General features: G+C 40.9%; 1 protein-coding gene across 3 annotated transcripts in view; it reads left to right on the top strand.

Moving 5' to 3' along the window:
- glra3 (glycine receptor, alpha 3) overlaps positions 1–16,533 on the top strand; it is a 71,798-nt gene extending 55,265 nt beyond the window's left edge. For 2 of the 3 annotated variants that reach the window (XM_041983324.1, XM_041983325.1), the window contains 5 exons: positions 1,182–1,319; positions 3,006–3,220; positions 7,774–7,923; positions 12,918–13,049; positions 15,789–16,533. In XM_041983324.1, coding sequence (XP_041839258.1) covers positions 1,182–1,319; positions 3,006–3,220; positions 7,774–7,923; positions 12,918–13,049; positions 15,789–16,118 — 965 coding nt within the window. In that variant the 3' untranslated portion in view covers positions 16,119–16,533. The remainder of the gene's footprint in view (positions 1–1,181; positions 1,320–3,005; positions 3,221–7,773; positions 7,924–12,917; positions 13,050–15,788) is intronic. The other variant, XM_041983326.1, reaches the window with a different exon arrangement.
- Positions 16,534–21,711: the final 5,178 nt, after the last annotated feature.

The raw sequence follows: 21,711 nt of genomic DNA, 5'->3' as shown, positions 1-21,711 counted from the left end.
TAACTTCTGCATCTGACATCATTGGTTTCATCCAGCTGATGTTGGTGGAATTCCTCACCACCATCAGGAGGACATGCAGGACATTTCTGGCCAGTGGAGAGTTGTTCTGGTTTAATTAACGGTAGGGAGTCTAAAGGTATGTCCTACCTCAGGATTTTTCCCATTTCTTCCTGATGCGTGTCCAAAATGTTTTTAATTTTGGTCCCAGAAAACAGAAAATGTGGGTATGGTTGCCAACCATGTCACAGTTTCTCCAACATTTATTAGAGTTATTTAAACTGTAAGAGTGACTGAGAGGGGTCCTAAAGAATCTCCAATCAAATCCTTTCCACAGCCGACCACAAATCCCTGTGACATTTCAAGCAGTTTTCCCAGACACATCATGTTAAGTTCACATTAATATAGAATAGAATAGAATAGAATAGAATAGAATAGAATAGAAATACTTTCTTAATCCCTTTGGAGAGTCCTCAGGGAAATTTGGGTACCAGCAGCAACACAACACCAACAGTAAAGCAGGACAAGCACAAGACACAATATATACAAGTACAAAGCAAAATAGAGGCAACAAGGTGCAAGAAAAGCACAAATAGAATACAATAAATAACAATAAGAAAAGTTAAATAAAACAATATAAACAAGTTTATGTTAAGTTTATGCAGTTTAATGCTGACGTGTGTCCATTAGTCATGTTTTGTACATAAAATTAACATCCTTTGTGAAGTTTTAATACCCAAAAGTTAGACTGAAAGGAGGAGCAGCCACAGCTCAGCAGGGCTGACATGGTTTTTATTGTTTGCACGTGTGTGTGCATCTGTGCTTGTGTTTTACGTCAGTGTTGCATCTGAGGAAATGAATCACAGACAGATGTGAAAAGAAAAAAAGAAATGTTTGGGATCTTTAATTCATTTTCATTTGTGATTAAGTTTTAATTTATTCTTACTGTGAAAAGTAATTTGAGCAACGCCAATTTTTAAAATAATTATTTTATTTTATTTATTTCTAAATAACTTGGAATTTTGCATTACCAATGCTGAAATAAGAGAATAGCTCCAACTTAAATGATTTACTTCAATGGGTTCAATTAAGTTTCCTGCAGGGAAACCTGGAATAATCAGCTGTGTGTGTGTGTGTGTGTGTGTGTGTAAATAGTTGGTTAAGGGATCTTTCTGCTTTTCCAGTCGGTTACACCATGAACGACCTGATCTTCGAGTGGCAGGAGAATGGACCGGTTCAGGTGGCCGATGGCCTCACGCTCCCACAGTTCATCCTCAAAGACGAGTCAGACCTCAGATACTGCACCAAGCACTACAACACAGGTAACACACACACACACCAGGGGAGAAAGCTTGTCACGCCTCATCAGTGGTGTTTGCTGCTGGAGGCTTATGTCCAAGATCAGATGGTCAGGTTCATAAACGAGATCTGACCACAGACAGCAAGTTGGTTTGGACCTTCAGGACTTTGTCTCTGGATGTTTTTCTTACATAAACCTGAGAGTGAGCCGAGGGTGAGGAGGGTTTCCGAGAGCGGGGATTTCCAACAGCACCACCAGCTCTGACACAAAGTTTGTTTTCCTGGAAACTTCAAGCTGGAAGACACAAAAATCTCTGCAGTCAGAGCTTCAACCATGATTTTTACTAGATTTATCAAATGTGCTAATTTTATTAAAAATGTTATCGAACGAGCTGAAAGGAAGAGTGACTGACATCCAGTGGAGAAGCTGGAGACAACCGCCATCAAAGTCCAGCCAGTGTAACAGCAAACGGGTTCAACCGAACTGTGGAGGAGAAAACAGATGTTTGTTCTTCATCTGTGACTTCCTTCTGAGAAAAATCACACTTCCTGTTTTTCTCTTGTCCATGTTTTCGGGTCACACTCCTCCGCCTCCCTGGTTAGGTCTTTTCAGGGGTCCTGGAGAGGAGAGGGCCGCCGGATTGAAGAAGAGCAATGTGGTTTTTTTAAATCCTGAAATCCCGAAAGGTCCCAAAGCACCACCTGTTGTGGGTGCTTTGGGACCGAGAATGAGTCCTGCCCCAGGTGGAGGAGTTAAAGTATCCTGGGATCTTGTTCAGGAGTGAGGGGAGGATGGAGCAGCGTGTGCAGTGATGCAGACTCTGCATCGGTCTGTCGTGGTGAAGAGGGAGCTGAGCTGAAAAGAGAAACTCTGGACTGACCAGTCCATCTACGTTCCTAGCCTCACCTACAGTCACCAGCTCTGGGTTGTGACCAAAAAAAACATCACAAGTACACGTGGCCAAAATGAGATGCCTCTGCAGGGTGTCTGAACTCTCACTTAGCAATAGGATGAGAAAAACAGACATCCGGGAGGAGAGCTGCTGCTCCTCCACATCCAGAGGAACCAGATGAAGTGGCTCAGGCATCTGGTCGGGATGCCTCCTGGACGCCTCCCTGGTGAGGTGTTCTAGACATGTCCTACTGGGAGGAGACCAGGGAAGACCCAGGACACGCTGGAGGGACTATGTCTCTGGGCTGGCCTGGATATGTTTCAGCCCCCCCATATTAATGTTTCACATTAAAATAGATCAGGACTTGATTTAAACTGGACTCGTGTGTCCAGTTTATCTGGTTTATCTTTACAGATTGTGCAGCTTAGACCTTCAAAATGGGGAGTGTAAGTGTAAACATGGAGCAGAGGAAGCTACTGAGCTGCTGTAACACCTCCAAGTCAGCAAGGCCTCTGATCACAACAAAAATGAGTTCATCTGCTGACATTTGCTATTGATTTCATGTATTTACGTGACATTAATCTGGAAGGACTAATAAAAATTCTTTAAAGGGCCATCGCATTCTGAAGTAATAAATCAGACTTTTTTCTGTAGAGAAAAAATAATTCTGTTATAAATCTTCTCCCTGAAATTTGCAAACGATTTCTGGATTTTTGTCTAATCCAGCGTCGTTGCCTCCTCATGCAGATTTCATTCCAGCCTCTGCAAACTGAAAACATGCTTGTGCACTTTTCACCGGTTTCATGGTTGTTTCAGGTAAATTTACCTGCATCGAGGTGCGCTTCCACCTGGAGCGTCAGATGGGTTACTACCTGATTCAGATGTACATCCCCTCCCTCCTCATCGTCATCCTCTCCTGGGTCTCTTTCTGGATCAACATGGACGCCGCCCCGGCCAGAGTGGCGCTGGGCATCACCACCGTCCTCACCATGACAACACAGAGCTCCGGCTCTAGGACTTCACTGCCAAAGGTCTGCATGTGTTTGTATTTAAACGCCTGTGTGTCTAGGTTTTCCTTCTCCTCTTCATCAGTTTGCTCCAGCAGCCCAATGTTCAGATTAATTTCTGCAAGCTTTCTCTAAACAGATTTTGGAGATATTTTTTTCTAGAAAACTATAAATTTATTGTAAAAGAAGAAAAGAAATAAATAAGGCTGGAGGACCAGCTGCAGATCATGGATGGTAAACAAAGGTAAGCAATGTTGGCTTTGACGTAGATGGACAGAAGCTGAAGGAGGGACTTTATTTATGAGACTGGAATGTCCGAGTGCTGTCAGAGATATCAATAATAATAAAAAGGAGAAGAAAGGATGTCAATAAAGAGGAAGGTCATGACTTTGGTTTTCCTCCTTTCTTTTGAACCAGACCTAAACATGGTCTGAGACCCAGATTTCACCTTACTGTGTTTCCATTACAGTTTTTTGCTAAATAAATGCGATATTTTCAAAAATTTCTACAAAGTAGAATTGCGATTTGCAGGTGTTTCTATTGAATGGTGTTTAGTGCATTAGCCATTATTCTTGTAAAATCTCGACTCCATTTTGAGGAGGAGGGAGATTTCTAATTCTTTGTAAAACTATGCATTTCGCTCTTGTGTGCTATCGAGGATGCAGGTTATATTTTTTTTTCATTATTTATAAAAATATTTCTATCTCCTCCTGCATTACTCATACTGCACTATCTTTACTTGAAATGAACTGTTCAATATCCACACATCTGAATAACCACCTCATGAGGGATAGAAAACTTTTAGCCATATTTCAGAGGTTTTTTTAAATGCTGGTGTTTTCATTAGCAGTTTTTATTGCGATATTTAGGTTTGTGGAATTCTTGGGGAGATGGAAACGCAGCTACAGAGACTCTGCAGATACAAGTAAACGTGGAGTCACAGCTATGAGTTGAGTTAGAGGACATGCTTCGTGTCGGGGTGTTCTGGTGGTCCCAGGATGCTTCCGCTCTGTCTGCTCTAATTCACAAACTCTTTCCAGTCACTTTTCTCCTGCACCTTCCCTCAGATTCAGAGTATTAGTCCAATTTCATTTTCCACCTTCCAGTAATCATAACTCCTGGTTCAGGAAAACATCATGGCTCGCCTTATGATAGACCTTCTCATCACATCAATATTAAAATATAATAAAATATAACTAGATATAAACATCTGAACACAAACATCCAGCTTTATGCTGAGGTGAAGAAACAATATCAAAGGGATTCGTCTACACCAGGAGCCACAGAGGGCGTCACCACAGGAACTGCACAGATTAGGGCAGACCAGGACCCCCACCTCAACCATTACCTGCTGAGAAAGAAACACAAATCAATGACAACAACGCCAGATAATTCTACATGGAGAGTAAAGAGCGCAGAGAGGAGCCCAGTGCATCATGGGACGTCCCCCAGCGGAGAGGAGCCCGGTGCATCATGGGACGTCCCCCAGCAGCAGCATTACAGTCTCAGGACCTAAATAAGATGTGTCACCATTCACTCCATTGATTGACAGGTTTGGTGATGTTTAATGACACTCTGTAAATGGCAGTAGAACATAAATTTATCTCAGCTGAACTGATTTTGAACACAGAACATGACAATGACATGCATGCCAGCCAGTCTGATACAACATAAACTATGTTAACAGCCACAACAAATACACAAGTGGCATGGAAAACCAGTTAGAGCCAGTAAAATGTCAACTATTAAATACAAAGACATTTTTAACCGTCCATCTATGCTCACATAACCAGGCAACGTCAGCTACTTTCAGCAAACTAAAGATTCCATCACCATTTTCAGACTTGGTTTTATGTTTCAGCTAATTTATGCTATTATAAAGATACAGTTTGGAATTATATTATGCACAAATAATTCACACCTATGTAAAGTTTTAAGTCATATGCAATATATAGTCTATTTTTTAAACAGCAATCATCAACTTAGATGATTTCCTTCCAATCTGGTACAACCATGATTCACAAAAAGTGGGGACACTGTTTAAAATGTTAATAAAAAAAAAATAAATAAATAAAATGTAAATAAAAACAGAATGCAATGGTTTTTACACTCAACATATTTTATTCCCAGTAGAAGATAAACATCATCTCAGATGATAAAACAGACGTTTCACCATGTGATGAAAATATGAGCTGATAGTGAATCTGATGCAGCAACACGTCTGGAAAAAGTTGGAAAAGTGGTACAAACCAGAAACACCTGGAGGAGCATTGGACAACTAATCAGGTTACCTGGCAACATGTCAGTAACATGACTGGTATAAAAGGAGCATTTCAGAGAGGCAGAGTCTCTTAGATGGACAGAAGGACACTTGAGGGCCAAACAGTTTTTCTATAAAGTACACAATCATGTAAAAAGCCACTTTTTTCTACATAGATAACATCAAATTTAACCGAGCTGTTGTCCATCTTCTTGTCCATTGATGGACGCAGCAGCACCTGTACTACAGGCCGGTTAGCAGGCAGAGCAGAACTGATGGGCCCATACTGCCTCTTCATGACTAGGCTCCACTATCCAGGAGGCAACATGAGATCCTAGAGTCCAGTTCGCAGACGGCAAGAAGAAGCAACGCTAACATGTAGCAAGTCTGTCTCATCACAGAAACTCTGGAGCTAGCAATCACTTTTCACCTGGTTCACCTGTGGTTTTCTTTCAGGAGGAGATAACATTTACACTTTCTACTGTGTTTCAGGTGAATTTACTCGGACACAGTAACATGTTTGTTGATCCATACACTTGTGTAGTAATCTCACATGTCTCGGTTTTCTGTAGAGACTATTTAATACTTCATTTGTTTGCGGCTGTTCCAGACAGGAGGTAGAAAAAATAACTCTTATTAAAGGTAGAGTAGGAGATCCTGGAAAACGGTTTGAGCAAGCTACTTTCTTGAAAATGCACGATTCTAAAGTCCAAACCTCTTCCTTCCTTGTCAATGTTGATGGAGAAACTGTGAGACTTGGTTAGAGTGGAGGGAGTACCGACAAGTAGAACCTCAGTTTTACTGCTGTTGAGTTTGAGAAAATTGGAGGAGAACCATGGTTTGATTTCCTGGAGGCAGTCGGAGAGAGAGGAAGGTGGAAGAGAAGAGTACGGTTTGGAGGAGATGTAGAGCTGGGTGTCATCTGCGTAGGAGTGGAAGTTGATATTATGTTTACGGAAAATGTAGCCAAGGGGGAGAAGATATGTTATGAACAGAAGGGGCCCAGGACTGATCCCTGGGGTACACCGGCCGAGACAGGGAGTGACTCTGAAGTGTGGACCTTGAGTTGAATAAACTGTGTGTGGTTAGAGAGATACGAGGAGAACCAAGTGAGAGGAGTATGAGAAACACCAAGGGTTGCCAGTCTATTTAGGAGGATGCTGTGTGAGATGGTGTCAAATGCTGCACTGAGATCTAAGAGGATGAGGATTGTGAGAAGACCGGAGTCAGCCGCCATCAGCAGGTCGTTGGTGATTTTTAACAGAGCAGATTCTGTGCTGTGAAAAGGACGGAAGCCAGACTGGAAGGCAGTTCGACACACATATCACCAACCAGTCGTTTAGAACGGGCCGTTAAAATGATTGGTTGGGGTTTTTCAGTCCTGTCTGTTCCACAGGTGTCTAATTTTTTATTTTTGTGTTCAAGTATTTAATTAATTGGCTGCAGTCGGGCTGTGAAGGAGATTTTAAGCAATATAATAACAAATGCTTCTGGAAAACATCTCCTACCCTACCCACCTTTAAGAAGAGGTTAAATGTCGCCACGTTCAGAGTGTCTGAATCCAGAATTAATCATCAGATTTATTCCAGGTAGCACACGCACACACCTCAATCTCATCCCTGAATATTCGGAAGCAGACAGAAGTTCAGACATCATGGCGAGCAGAAACTGTGGCAGATCTGATTTACTGTCCTATGAGACCAGACCTGAAACGCCTCCTTTTCTTCTTCATTCATTATACCAACGGATATTGTGCACGGGCGAGCACGAGCGTGTGTTGATCACACACATCGTGGATGTGCTGGAGCGTGAGTGAGAACGAGCCCTCTGTCTTGTTCTGGTATCTCGTATGCATGAGAAAAAATCTGACATGGAGCGCTGTGTTACATAACCCGGCTAAGCACGGTACACACCACACTTTAACTGGGCCTGTGTGTGTGTGTGTTTAGAGGTTAGGAGGTTTCTCGTGTTTCTGGTCTTTAACAGGGCTTTGCACTCCAGTATGTTACATGTGTCTGAATAAGTCATTATTTCAGGCAGGAATGAGGTTACATCTTTTTGACACCACGGCCGTCGGTAGCTCAGTCTCAGATGTGATCAGTAATTACTGCAGGAAAATACTAATCTGTGACGCTGCAGCTTTCTGAAGCCTGAGTTAACTTTTAGGTGGAAAAACAAGCAGCAGCAGTTTACAGGACTCTTTGTTTGCTCGATGTGCCTCCAAGTTTTATGAATCTCCGCCTCTGTTCTGGTCTCTGCAGAGGAATGAAGCCTGTATGGAAGAAAAATGTGTCTCACTGAAAGTGTTTGATTTCAGGTGTCCTACGTGAAGGCCATTGACATCTGGATGGCAGTGTGCCTCCTCTTCGTCTTCTCAGCTCTGTTGGAGTACGCTGCTGTCAACTTTGTGTCCAGGCAACATAAAGAGCTGCTGAGATTCAGGCGGCAACCCAAGAACAAGAGCAAGGTACAGAAAACTCCTGCAGCAAGCACTAAGAAATGACCAGGTCACACACAGAGTGTTTGGGTTTAAACTGCCACCTTGTGGACACATGCTGTCATTGCATCAGAAGTTAGAAACATGTTTCTTATGTTATCTTTGCATGTTTTCTGACACGAATCAGTGCATGAGGCGGCATGACTGTGGATGCATCCATGACTTCAGGCCATCCACACAGAGCATGAGGAGCGGTCGGGAAAGGATCCACTCAGCATTCAGTCCACTGAGCAAGGACACAGGAAAACCATTTGGCTTTTATCTATAAATTATTATTATCCATCATCAGTCATATTGATGCAGACATTTCCTGATGGAGATACAGTCAGTAAAATCAGTCATTCTTTATTTTTTGTCACTTTTTCAACTCAGTGATCAACAACAAAAAAATAAAAACACAAGCAAAAAATTAAAATGATCACAAAAATGAGTTATAAAGGAAAATTCAAGAAAATTATTTTGAGATGTTAAAAGACAAATGACAGAATCTGATGAGTTAAACTTTCCTCTTTGAAAGAGTTTCTGTTTAAGTTTTTAAAGACAGAGCGACTGTTTTGCACCCAGAACCTGCAGCTGTTCCACAGAAACCTGGAAACTAAAAGTTCTGCTTCCCGGTTTATAATAATGATAATAAATAACACATTTTATTTGTATAGCAACGTTTAAAATCTTACGAGATCGCGAGGTGCTTCACAGTTCCAAGATGAACAAGGTTAAACAATAGTTTTAAAATAGTCAAGATTAAAACGGTTCTAAAATAAGAATAAAATCAGAGTACAGTTAAGAACTAAAGAGGCAGCCTGTCTGTCAGCATGGAGCAGGCGGGTCTTTAAGCTGCTTTTGAAGGCAGCAAAGCAGTCGACTCGTCTAAATGGGACTAGCTGGACTTAGTCTAAATGAGATGAAATTAAAGGATGAATAGTCATTTCCAGTTCTGTTTTAGGCTGCAGTCTCTGTAGTTTGGAGAAATTTCTCAACTGATAGAAGCATTTAGTTCTACTGAACGGTGCTGAGTCAAAGATAACACCAAGGTTTCTGAGGCTTGGCTGGACAGACGAGCCTAATTCAGAGGTGTTCCTGTATGTCAGGGATGCAACTGACAGTTAGGATTTTTATCTGCATTTAGTTGTAAATAGTTGTAGGGATGTCACAAATTTTCTTGGTACGATTGTTTAAGAAATATTCACGATTTTACGAATATTATGATTATTGTGCTTAAATCAGTTTCTTGGCACTATAATGAGTAAAATCACCTGAACACTCTTTATATGTCTACTGGTTTTATTTATTTCTGTTTTTCAATGCTGAAATAATTGACGTATAAAACAACAAAGTAAAGTAACTAAAAGGTCTGACTCCAGCTGAATCTCCTCTGCTGTGTAAAGAATAAATAAATCCTACACATTAACTCTGGATTTCTCTCCGAGTAAAAGGCTGCAGGTCCACTGTCTGGACGTGGGAGGCTTCTTCCTGTAAACCACCTTATAAAACTGGTTTTGAACGTTTCTTTTCAACCCGAGTAGAACATTATAAACCCAGAAAAACATCCAGCTAGCCCTGACTTCTGTCCTTCAGCAGAATAGCTGTTGTTGGTTTGGGACATAAATCAAACTAAATAGTGAAAATAAATCCGACGTATATCTGGAATATTGTTTCTTTATTATTATCTTTATTATGTTATTGTTTGTTTCTACTCATGTCGAATCGATTATGTTTGAAACTTGAAACTATCCGTCACATTTAGTTTATTTTTCTCGCCTGTATAACGTAACGTTCAGTGAACGCATCACGTTGCTGTAAGACCAACCCGAGTCAGACATAATTACAAAAAAGCAAATGACACGAAAACATTTCATTTAATTTTAATGCCACGTAAAGATAAATATTAGCAGAATTTATCCAAACTATCGAGCTTTTAGCTTTGCTGTAGCATGAAAAGCTGCAGGTTATCCTGCAGGTGGTGAAATGAATGTATTTCCTCCTTTCTCTGCAACCTTTTACACCTCGCTCATCTTTCTTCTTCAACCCAAAAACAAAACAAAAAGAAAATCTAACAAACATGTCTTAATCCATCAGTTTGGAGGGAAAAGCTCTTCCTTTGCCATATCATCCCATTCAGGCTGCCGTAGCGTCCTACTCAGGCTTCTGCAGCCCTTACAGACCAAAACAAAGCAACACAATAGGAAACATGCAGAAGTGTTGGAACACTGTTTTTACTCCATGCGGAAGTTCAGCTGATCTGCTGATATAATAATAATAATAATAAAAATAATAATAATAATAAATAATTGTGACATCCCTAAATAGTTGTTACATAGTCACTGTTCGATACTTATGAAACATCTGGGGTCTCATTTATAACCGTTGCGTACGCACAAAATGGGGCCTGAAACTGGCGTACGCCTCTTTTCACGCAAAGGTTGTGATTTATAAAAAACAAACTTGAGGTGAAAATGTGCGGTCTTTCACGGCAGCTCTGACCCATGCGTACGCTGGTTTTGGAGGCTGGGGGAATTGGCGACACAGATGGAGAGGTGGGGAATTAACAACACACTGCATCCAGAGTCCTCTTGTGGCAGTGTGGGGTCCTGTCACCATGTCTCCAATTAATTTTGCGCTCTGGCTGTATGACCGCAGATGTGATTTCGGCTCACTGGTCAGCGTGCATGACTTCAACCCGGCAAGAGTTCATAACCCGTCTCCGCTGTCTATGCGTCCTGCTACACTCTTCCACATCCAATTTCCCTATATTGCAGGAGAACAGGCCGACATTAAAAGGCAATTTGCAGCAATGTCCGGTTTTCCTAATGTAATCGGCGCAATTGACTGCACTCATATTGCTATAAGGGCCCCATATGTCGATGAATTCATGTATGTCAATAGGAAGCATGTGCATACTATCAATGTTCAAGTCATATGTCAATCCAACATGATGTTGACAAATGTAGTTGCACGATGGCCTGGCTCTACACGTGACTCTTACATCCTAGCGCAAAGCAGTGTAGGGAAGAGACTGCAGGCAGGCGCTGTACGTGATGGCTGGCTTCTTGGTAAGACAATAACTTTATATTGACAACCAGCTTAGCCAGATGCAGACCACTGATGCACTGTTTCATTGAAATGCAGGGGACAGTGGCTACCCCCTCCGGCGCTGGCTCCTGACCCCCTTCCCAAACCCCCAGAGCGCAGAGGAGACCCTGTTCAATACCGCTCACTCCCGTGCGCGCTCAACTGTAGAGCGCGCCATCGGCCTTTTAAAATGCCGGTGGCGGTGTCTGGATGCGTCAGGGGGTAGATTATTGTACCATCCCCAAAAGGTGCGCAGGATCGTGAGGGCGTGTGGCGTGCTGCACAACCTGGCACTGAGGCACGGCATCAAACTACCTCCTGGCCTCCCCCCTCCTCGGAATGCCGACCCTCACCCACAGCCCCCTCCCAGACACAGGGAGTTCCAACACGGGGCACGGCTCCGTGAGGAGGTCATGCAGCGATTAAGCAGACAATAAGGTTCACTTTTTCACAAGCTCTTTTAATGTGTTTGAAATGTCGAACATAATGTCACACAAATTATGCAGTGTTGTTCTGATTTCCTTCAGTTCATTGATGGTTTCTTTTTGATCTCGCCATGGTCCGCTCTGTCCCGCTCACAGAGTTAACTGAGGTAACTATGTGTTGCCACTCACGACACTTACTCTTATTTGTCACGCCACTACTGTGGCTACCAAACAAAATAATTTTTCGACTCTCCACCTCACTCACTAATGCATCGATTTCTGCCTCTGTGAAGTTGCGTTTTTTGGTTCGCTTCCCTGCGGTTGCCGTTGTTCATGGATCACAACATGGATCAGCTGGCTCATTTTAATACACGCTGAGGTACTTTGCATTGACCATTTATGGTGGAAAGTGGGTGTGTAGTGGGCGGAACATGAGCCAAATTCACCTGCGCAAACTTCAAGGACGAGTGTGATTTATAAAGGGGAAATTGCTTGCACCTGTGCGTACGCACGGTTTTATAAATCAGAATATTTTATGGCGTACGCCAACTTCCGGTTTTGGGCGTAAGTACACTTTTAGTAAGAATCCTACGCACAGTTTTATAAATGAGACCCCTGGTCATTATTAAGAATACAGCTGTCCATCATCAGCATAGAAATGATGCGAAATGTCAGGAAACTGCTGGGTTATCCAGCTAGAGGAAGAATGTCTAAAAGGAAAAGAATATATTGTAGGACTGAACCTTGGTAAACCCAGATGTCAGGTTAGAAACTTTTGACATGATCTGATTTTGAAAAACACTGAAGCCTCTGTCACAAATGTATGAAAGGAGGTATTTTACGGCCAGGTCAGACATACCAACCACATCACGGAGCATGTTGATCCAAATATCAGTGTCAAAGGCAGATGTGTGACTTTAATTAAGCTGTGGTCTAAGATTACTCCAGGGTTCTTCATAGTTAAAATGGAGGTCATAAAAATCCCGTCTAGGGATAACTAAATGGTTTTAAAATGAGTCTCTGAAGTTTTAGCAACCAAGAACTAGAGTACAAACTTCAGATTTTTCCAGACCAGTGACCTCTGATGTCCTCCTGATGGTGCGTTGATCCGTTTTAAACATTTGGATAAAAGTAAAAACTCTTTGGAATTTTGTTTTTGCTACCAAAGGGAAAAAGTGAGCAGCACCTTTCAAAATATCCACAAAACAGCATAAAGAAAAGTTTTAGTTTAAAACGTTCTGAACGTGCTTGTTTAAATGAAGCTTCATCATCTTTACTTTAGATCATTTTAGGGACGTTTGTTTAAGATGTTCCTCACATGGCTGATCATCGCCACAGGAGGACATTCCTGGAGTTCCTGTTGACTGAATGACTGCGCGATCCGGACCGGTCCGGCCCTGTTTTTGGATGTTCTGTTTTCCTTTTGGTTTCTGTGTGTTGATCACGTATGTGCATGTTGTCGGCCGGTAGAACAGTGGAGGTGCAGTTGATCCAGAGGAGCTAGCTGAGTCCCTGCGTCGTGTTAACACTGACAACGGCCTCCAACCTTCAAAACCTCTGTACGGATCTATGAGCAGCCTCTACACCGACCACCACAGCAGGGTAAAGGCACTGTGCATGTGTGTGTGTGTGTGTGTGCGCATGTCTGCATGGGTTTGTCACACATTTATCATCCATGATCTGCCGGAGAGCAGCTCAGACACACCGATGGTTGAACGGAGATGAAGATGGTAGCTGGAGCTGAGAATCAGGAGAAAAATGAAGTCATGAAAGGAAACTTCTGCAGGTAGAAACAGGAAACGAAGCCGTTCATTCCTGCAGAAAAACACCTCGAGCTTTACCGCACAGACCTGTCCTGCTTCCTGCTGCGTCCGTTATTTCTTCTTCACGGCTTTTAGCGCGTAACATTTAAACATCTGTAGCCTTAAAGCAGCAGTAAGAAGTGAAGATGCTGCGTCTGTTTTTATTGTTACTAGAATGACTTTTTCTTCATCTGGACCTAAAGACGCGACATTAACTCCGGCTCAGTGTTAAACCCGTCTGGATGTAGCAGAATCCCCCCGTCCTGGGTTAAACCATCGTCTCTCTGCTGCTCTCTGGTGGAATTACATTCACACTGCAGCCAGATGTGACCTGGTCCCATGGGCAGGATGAAAAACTTCTGAGAGACTTTCTCTGAGTTATTTCTTTGCTCTAGATTATTACCATTTTATTTTACTTTAGTGTTTTTATTATTTTGATTGGATTTTTTATTATATAATTTAAATATTATATAATTTCAATGTGTTTATTTAACCTCTAAGGTTTGTTTTAATTTTCTTTCAAGTTTATTTGTTTTTATCTACATTATTATTATTATTTCATTTTTTCTTTTATTTTATTTAAGTTTATTTTATTTTAAGATTTTTTTTTATTTCAGTCTAGTTTTATTTGATATAATTTTATAATAATTTTATTGTCACTGTTATTTTTTTCTTTTCTTTTATTTCTTTTGGTTTAATTTAAAATGTGATTTTATCTGACTGGATATTTCCTCTTTGCATCAACTGATTTCTAACTTGAAGCATCTTAAAGAGGCTTCTAAAGTTTTCTTTGTCTTTATTTTTTATGTGTGCTGATGTTTAGTTTCCTCCTGCAGAAGAAACGTAGCTGCAGCTTGATGGTCAGCGTGAGACTTGGTGGGACGTTTGATGAGAAAAATGCCGTCTTGTTTATCTGATTCCAGATTTAAAAAACTTAAATTAATAGTTTTTACTTCAGGGTGAGGAGGAGAAGAGTAAGTGGTACGGTGTACATTTTAGGACATCCTCGTAGTCAGAGTCAGGTGTCAGGTGTCAGGGCAAAAGTCATCAGGTATCAGGAAAAAGTTGTCAGATGTCAGAGTCAGAAAAAAAGTCGTCAGAAAAAAAGTTGTCAGACTCGAAGTGTGTCTCAAACCGTGCACTTACATGAGTGCACTGGAAGGTAGTGTGTAGTACGCACTAAGCACTACTTTCTGTAGTGCACACTATCGTGGTTAAGTGCTGATCCAAAGTGAGCACTAACGTTTTGCACTTACCAGTAGTGACGTACAGGATCGCAGGATCCTCCTCAGGCTGCACATGAATTAGAACGTATGCTTATTTATTTTAAGGTACATGACCTCCTACATGCTGCCTAATAGCAGCGCCGCTCCGTTAATGAACTTTTTTTAGGACAATCCGTCCAAGTTCTTCCAAAATCTAAAATCACGTTAACATACGTGTTTGCATGTCATCATACTTTTATGCTATTAAATGCCTTTTAAAAGGCCTCATTTGTGAAACAAAGAACGGTGGCCTCCACTGTATTAATCTATCTCAATAGATAACAATAGAAACCATCAGCACACGTTCATGTGTCTTTGCATGTCTCCCCCATACCTAAAGTGCAATTTAAAACACTAATAAAACAGCTTTTAAATATGCAAAGAAATCTTCACTGAATTAAAGTACTTTACATTATACATGTGTTTTATTGGTGTTTACACTGATACCTTCACGTCTGCAACAGGAAACCGATTTTACTAGAAACCATCATTTAAAATATGAAATGCAGTAATGAAGACGCTAAAACAGGAATGCAGAAAACATTTTATTTAAAATTTTGCCGCCTCCTCTTCTCCACAGCAACGTCCAAGCCCTCAGGCGCCTCAGTGCCACTGCTGGCTTAGTTTGATGCCACAGTGTTCTACGGTGAACACACAATGGCAGTTTATATAAAAGCAAACATTAATATATATATATGTACTTTATGGGTACTTTGCAGATGCTTATCTAAAGTGATGTACAATCAGCGATGGCTTAGTCAGAGGTACCATGGAAACCGGACGGTTCTCTAAACCAGCGATGTTTCCTAACCAGTTTTCAGATCAAGGACCATTTCGTTTACACCAGAGACCCCGCAGTGCTTCATCTGGAGGTTCAACAATCGAGAATAAACATACGGAACCTATAGCATTAATTATTTTTAACACTTATAGCCCATCTACATCCGCAAATTCGGCTATAAAACTGCTAACATTTACGTTGCTAACTCTACTGCAGCCTCCAACAAATGATCAGATCCATAACTGTCATTGGGGATTGAAGAGATAAAAAGCATGCTGCAGTTTATATTAGAATTATGATTAAATAACTTCGAAGTATAGAAGTGCGCGGTTTGAGACACACTCCGACTCTGACATCTGACAACTTTTTCCTGATACCTGATGACTTTTGTCCTGACACCTGACACCTGACTCTGACTATGAGAATGTCCTAAAATGTACACCGTAAAGTGGTCTGATGTGTGACCTCCTCCTCTTCTTCGTCTCTCCAACAGGAGGGGGAGGTCCATGAGAGCAGGCTGACCCCCACGGCCGCCGTGACGTCCACCCCCTGCATCAGGAAGGACTCCAAAGTCACCACCAACAACGCTGTGGTCGCCCTCAGCACTCCAGGAGCCACAGCTAACACTACCCAGAATCCACCTGGAGCAGCAGTGAGCGGCGGGGGCAAAACCACGGAGGAGATGAGGAAGCTGTTCATCGACCGAGCCAAGAAGATCGACACAGTGTCGCGGGCCGGCTTCCCTCTGGCCTTCCTCTTCTTCAACATCTTCTACTGGGTTCTTTACAAGATCCTGCGACACGAAGACTTCCATAAGCAATGAGGGACCAGAAGGTTCCAGAAGGTTCCACCTTCACGCACCAACTTCCTGTGAAAACACCTGACCAGCCCCCCCCCCCAATAATAATTATTATTATTATTATTATTTAGTTTCCTGTTAAAACGTCTTCCGTGATTTTTAAGTTTACATGTTTTAGTTTAAAATATCTTTAATAAATTCAGAATATAATCTATAATTTCTATAATTTAGTAAAAAATCTGATCGGACTCGTGATTCATGTCTGAGGCAGAAACAGTGATGAAGAAGAAGATCAGGGTGCTGATGAAGGTCTTCCCATGACTGACTGGGAACCCAAACATTAACAGATGATCCGGGTTCTGCAGCGGTCTGACGTGTGCTCCTCGTCTGGGTTTCATTTCACAACTTCCTCTTAATCTCACATTTATCTCCTTTATTTTTATTATTTTTAATAACAAATTTTAATCTTTATGGAATTTATTCATTTTAATATATATTTTAATTTAAAAAAGTACAATAAATTATAATTATTGAAATATAACTTTAAGAAGTTTACTTAATTAAATAAATAATTTTATTATATTTAATATTTTAAAATATTTAAATAAATTGATTGCTAAAACATTATTTAAAAAATAATTTAAATGTAATTTTTAATATCAAAAAGTAAAAGAAAAATATTAAAAATGTTTTAAATTAAATTAGCTGAAAATGTATTTAAATTTAAATAAATTGTTTATATAACGTTAATTTTACTTCAAGAAGTCAATTAGTTATTGATATTTATTTCCAGAAAGATATCAAAGTAGAAAGTGGATTATTTTATTGGTTTCTTAATAATATTAAATATTAAAATATTTAATGAAAAGATATATTTTAATAAAGTATTTTATTAGATCATTTTATATTTTGAAATATTTCAATACAATATTTTAAATTTAATTTAACAGAATTCAAAGAAATTATTAAAAATACTAAATTTTTTAGTAAATTATTCTTGAAATTTAACGTTTTTTAGTTATTCCAATTTTTTTTTTAAGGTTTCTATTAAATTATTCATTATAGTGTAAATTTTTAAATTCGGTATTATTTAAACAGATTTTACTTTTAGGTTTATTCATCAAATTAATTTATTGTTTTCTGCTTTGTTACTGCTTCACCTCTAAAATCCTCCAGAAAGAAGCTGCTCCACCTGCACCAGGTAAGGGCTCGGTAGTCCAGGCCCCTGCTTCACTGTCTCAGAAACCCCTCAGAAAGACCCCACAGGTGATGGGTCAACTGCAGGTGTGCTGCTGGCGCTCACGTTGCCTTCAGGTGTCGTACCTGAGGAAACTGAAACACCTGCCAACAGGTGCAACAAATGCATTAATGCAGTTTTCCAGCAGATTTCATCGCTTCTCTCTAAGCAGCAGTTTGGATTTAAGCCTCGTCTTTCTGTGAAAACGAACACGTTCATGCAGGAAACTGTTTCCTGCGTGATCCCCGGCTCGTGGACGGGCGGCGGCGAGACGTGAAGCTCGTCCACGCTCCGATCAGTACGGAAGCCCAAGTAGCTCATAGTTATGAGATTATACTAATTATGAGATTTTAAAAGAAAGTAAATTTTATCTCATAGTAACTGTAAATCTCATAATTATGACTTTAAATGTAGTAAGTATGAGATTCTTGCAGGGCTGGACGTCTTTTATAGATCAGAACCTGCAGGACAGCAAAAGGTCCAGAAACCATTCGGCTTCAACGGCAAATGATGTGTTTCCTGCTCAGTATTCCCATCACACCCCGTCAGAGGCACATCTAAACCAGGTGTAGCCTACCGGCCTCCCTCCTCAACACGGTGACAGAGACCAAGAAAAGCCTGGAACACCAACACTGAGCTGCACACCTAAAAGACTACAAACATGGAGGATTTTTTTATTTTTGTAGTTCCAGGCTGCAGCCGCTGTGCTGACAAGAACCGAATGAACACACACTCACTCACTGTTTCACCCACTCGTGTCTTACAGCTCAGCTGCCAGCGTTGTGTTTGCCTCCTCTTTCAGCCCGACCTCGAACGCCACACCACACACACTCAGCTCTGAGCGTCGGCACCAACTCGCTGTTTCCACCTGCTTGTGTGTGAAAGTGGATGTTCGAGTGGGAAACTGATCACTGTAACTCACTCTGTGGTTTCCTGAAGTTTTACTGTCAAACATCAGGATATTTAACCTGAAAAGTTTTCACCCACCAGGAAGTGTGTGCCTTCATGAGCTTTTTACACTTCGACCTGCAACACATTCAGAAAAAGCTGCTTCTGTGAATCTTTCTCAGCAGCCTGGTGCTGCTCATGCATTTGGTGGTAAACTGGAGCTCTTCAGTGCTCAGACACTTTTTGTTGGACCAAATATTGCATCTGACTCGGCGTTTTCAGCCCCTCCAGCAGAATGTGTTGCAGCCTGAAATGTAAACACTGAGAAATGAAGCTGAGACAGAACATGAAACATCTGGCTTTGGTCCGGTCTCGGGTTAAACCATCCCAGCATGTTCTGAGTGAGCCAGCAGGGCGGTGATGTGTTTCGTGCTCAGATCTCTCGTGTTGCATCAGGACTCTCACAGTCTGTGACGTTGCTGCTGGATCTGGCTGCGGTTGTCTCCGCGGGCATCCTGAGCATCTTTGTTTATGAGGTCAGATGTGAACGGAAGCTGCTCCTCTGTTACTTTGAGTCGGTCACGTCGGTTTGACTCTGAGTAGACTCTGAGACTAGATGAGGTTTTCTAGGAAAGGGCTCAGCTCCAAGCCTACTTCCTGTCAGCTGCAAACATCAGCTGATGCTGCAACAATCCGACTCTTGTGTTTGAAACCGGAGCCGTCTGAAAAAGGCTGCAGGATGATTTCTGACTGTCTGCAGATGTTTCTCAGAGCTTCGGTTTCAGGTTTTCAGACCTGACTGTTGGTCAGTTTGAGGTCAACACAGTGATTTTCAAACAGCTGCTTGTCATTTCATGTAAAACATCCAGTGGGCTAAAACATGCAGGAACGTCCCTGTTAGATGAGTTAAAGTCAGCTTCCTTGAGCCCAGCTGAGCCAGGATCTGCACGATGGAGGATGAATGTCCGATGAAGCTGATCATTTACAACCGTCTATGCAAACAAGCGATGACCATGCGTGCAGTGAGAGAATCAGCTTTCCCACATTCACACACTGAAATGTTTCCTGGAAAGAGGCACCGCTGGCTTGTTAACATGAAGCCTTCCTGTCCGGGGCCCGTTCCCGCTTCCTCACCAGAAACGACCTGGTGAGACTTTCCTGTTGTGCAGCAGCCAGATCCTGATGTGGGCTGGGATTTGTGGAAAATCTAAAGTAAACTGCATCAAGATGTTTCTGACTTCCTGTTTATTCCATCGTGACCACACTTCGTCTCAAACTTTCAGTTCATGTAAACAAAGAAAACCTGTAAAATTGTTTAATTAAGGTTTGAATTTAGATTTAACATCCGATGGCTGGTTTTAACCCCAAAACTCCAAAACATTTTACATTTTTTCTCCACTTGTTTTTACATAAACCAGTCTGTAGCAGCTTTTAATCCCAGTATAAACCAGTCTGTAGCAGCTTTTAATCCCAGTATAAACCAGTCTGTAGCAGCTTTTAATCCCAGTATAAACCAGTCTGTAGCAGCTTTTAATCCCAGTATAAACCAGTCTCTAGCAGATTTTAATCCCAATATAAACCAGTCTGTAGCAACTTTTAATCCCATTATAAACCAGTCTGTAGCAGCTTTTAATCCCAGTATAAACCAGTCTGTAGCAGCTTTTAATCCCAGTATAAACCAGTCTGTAGCAGCTTTTAATCCCAGTATAAACTAGTCTGTAGCAGCTTTTAATCCCAGTATAAACCAGTCTGTAGCAGCTTTTAATCCCAGTATAAACCAGTCTGTAGCAGCTTTTAATCCCAGTATAAACTAGTCTGTAGCAGCTTTTAATCCCAGTATAAACCAGTCTGTAGCAACTTTTAATCCCATTATAAACCAGTCTGTAGCAGCTTTTAATCCCAGTATAAACCAGTCTGTAGCAGCTTTTAATCCCAGTATAAACCAGTCTGTAGCAACTTTTAATCCCAGTATAAACCAGTCTGTAGCAGCTTTTAATCCCAGTATAAACCAGTCTGTAGCAGCTTTTAATCCCAGTATAAACCAGTCTGTAGCAACTTTTAATCCCATTATACACCAGTCTGTAGCAGCTTTTAATCCCAGTATAAACCAGTCTGTAGCAACTTTTAATCCCATTATAAACCAGTCTGTAGCAGCTTTTAATCCCATTATACACCAGTCTGTAGCAGCTTTTAATCCCAGTATAAACCAGTCTGTAGCAACTTTTAATCCCAGTATAAACCAGTCTGTAGCAACTTTTAATCCCACTATAAACCAGCCTGTAGCAGCTTTTAATCCCAGTATAAACCAGTCTGTAGCAGCTTTTAATCCCAGTATAAACCAGTCTGTAGCAACTTTTAATCCCAGTATAAACCAGTCTGTAGCAGCTTGTAATCCCAGTATAAACCAGTCTGTAGCAGCTTTTAATCCCAGTATAAACCAGTCTGTAGCAGCTTTTAATCCCAGTATAAACCAGTCTGTAGCAACTTTTAATCCCATTATAAACCAGTCTGTAGCAGCTTTTAATCCCAGTATAAACCAGTCTGTAACAGCTTTTAATCCCAGTATAAACCAGTCTGTAGCAACTTTTAATCCCATTATAAACCAGTCTGTAGCAGCTTTTAATCCCAGTATAAACCAGTCTGTAACAGCTTTTAATCCCAGTATAAACCAGTCTGTAGCAACTTTTAATCCCATTATAAACCAGTCTGTAGCAACTTTTAATCCCATTATAAACCAGTCTGTAGCAGCTTTTAATCCCAATATAAACCAGTCTGTAGCAACTTTTAATCCCATTATAAACCAGTCTGTAGCAGCTTTTATTCCCAGTGTAAACCAGTCTGTAGCAACTTTTAATCCCAGTATAAACCAGTCTGTAGCAACTTTTAATCCCATTATAAACCAGTCTGTAGCAGCTTTTAATCCCAATATAAACAAGTCTGTAGCAACTTTTAATCCCAGTATAAACCAGTCTGTAACAGCTTTTAATCCCAGTATAAACCAGTCTGTAGCAGCTTTTAATCCCAATATAAACCAGTCTGTAGCAACTTTTAATCCCATTATAAACCAGTCTGTAGCAGCTTTTAATCCCAATATAAACAAGTCTGTAGCAACTTTTAATCCCAGTATAAACCAGTCTGTAACAGCTTTTAATCCCAGTATAAACCAGTCTGTAGCAGCTTTTAATCCCAGTATAAACCAGTCTGTAGCAACTTTTAATCCCATTATAAACCAGTCTGTAGCAGCTTTTAATCCCAATATGAACCAGTCTGTAGCAACTTTTAATCCCATTGTAAACCAGTCTGTAGCAACTTTTAATCCCAGTATAAACCAGTCTGCAGCAGCTTTTAATCCCAGTGTAAACCAGTCTGTAGCAGCTTTTAATCCCAGTATAAACCAGTCTGTAGCAACTTTTAATCCCATTATAAACCAGTCTGTAGCAGCTTTTAATCCCAATATAATCCAGTCTGTAGCAACTTTTAATCCCAGTATAA

Source organism: Melanotaenia boesemani, chromosome 4, assembly GCF_017639745.1.
Source record: "Melanotaenia boesemani isolate fMelBoe1 chromosome 4, fMelBoe1.pri, whole genome shotgun sequence".
NCBI lineage: Eukaryota > Metazoa > Chordata > Actinopteri > Atheriniformes > Melanotaeniidae > Melanotaenia > Melanotaenia boesemani.
The sequence above is the reverse complement of the archived record's forward strand: the minus strand, read 5'-3'. Positions and strand labels throughout refer to the sequence as shown.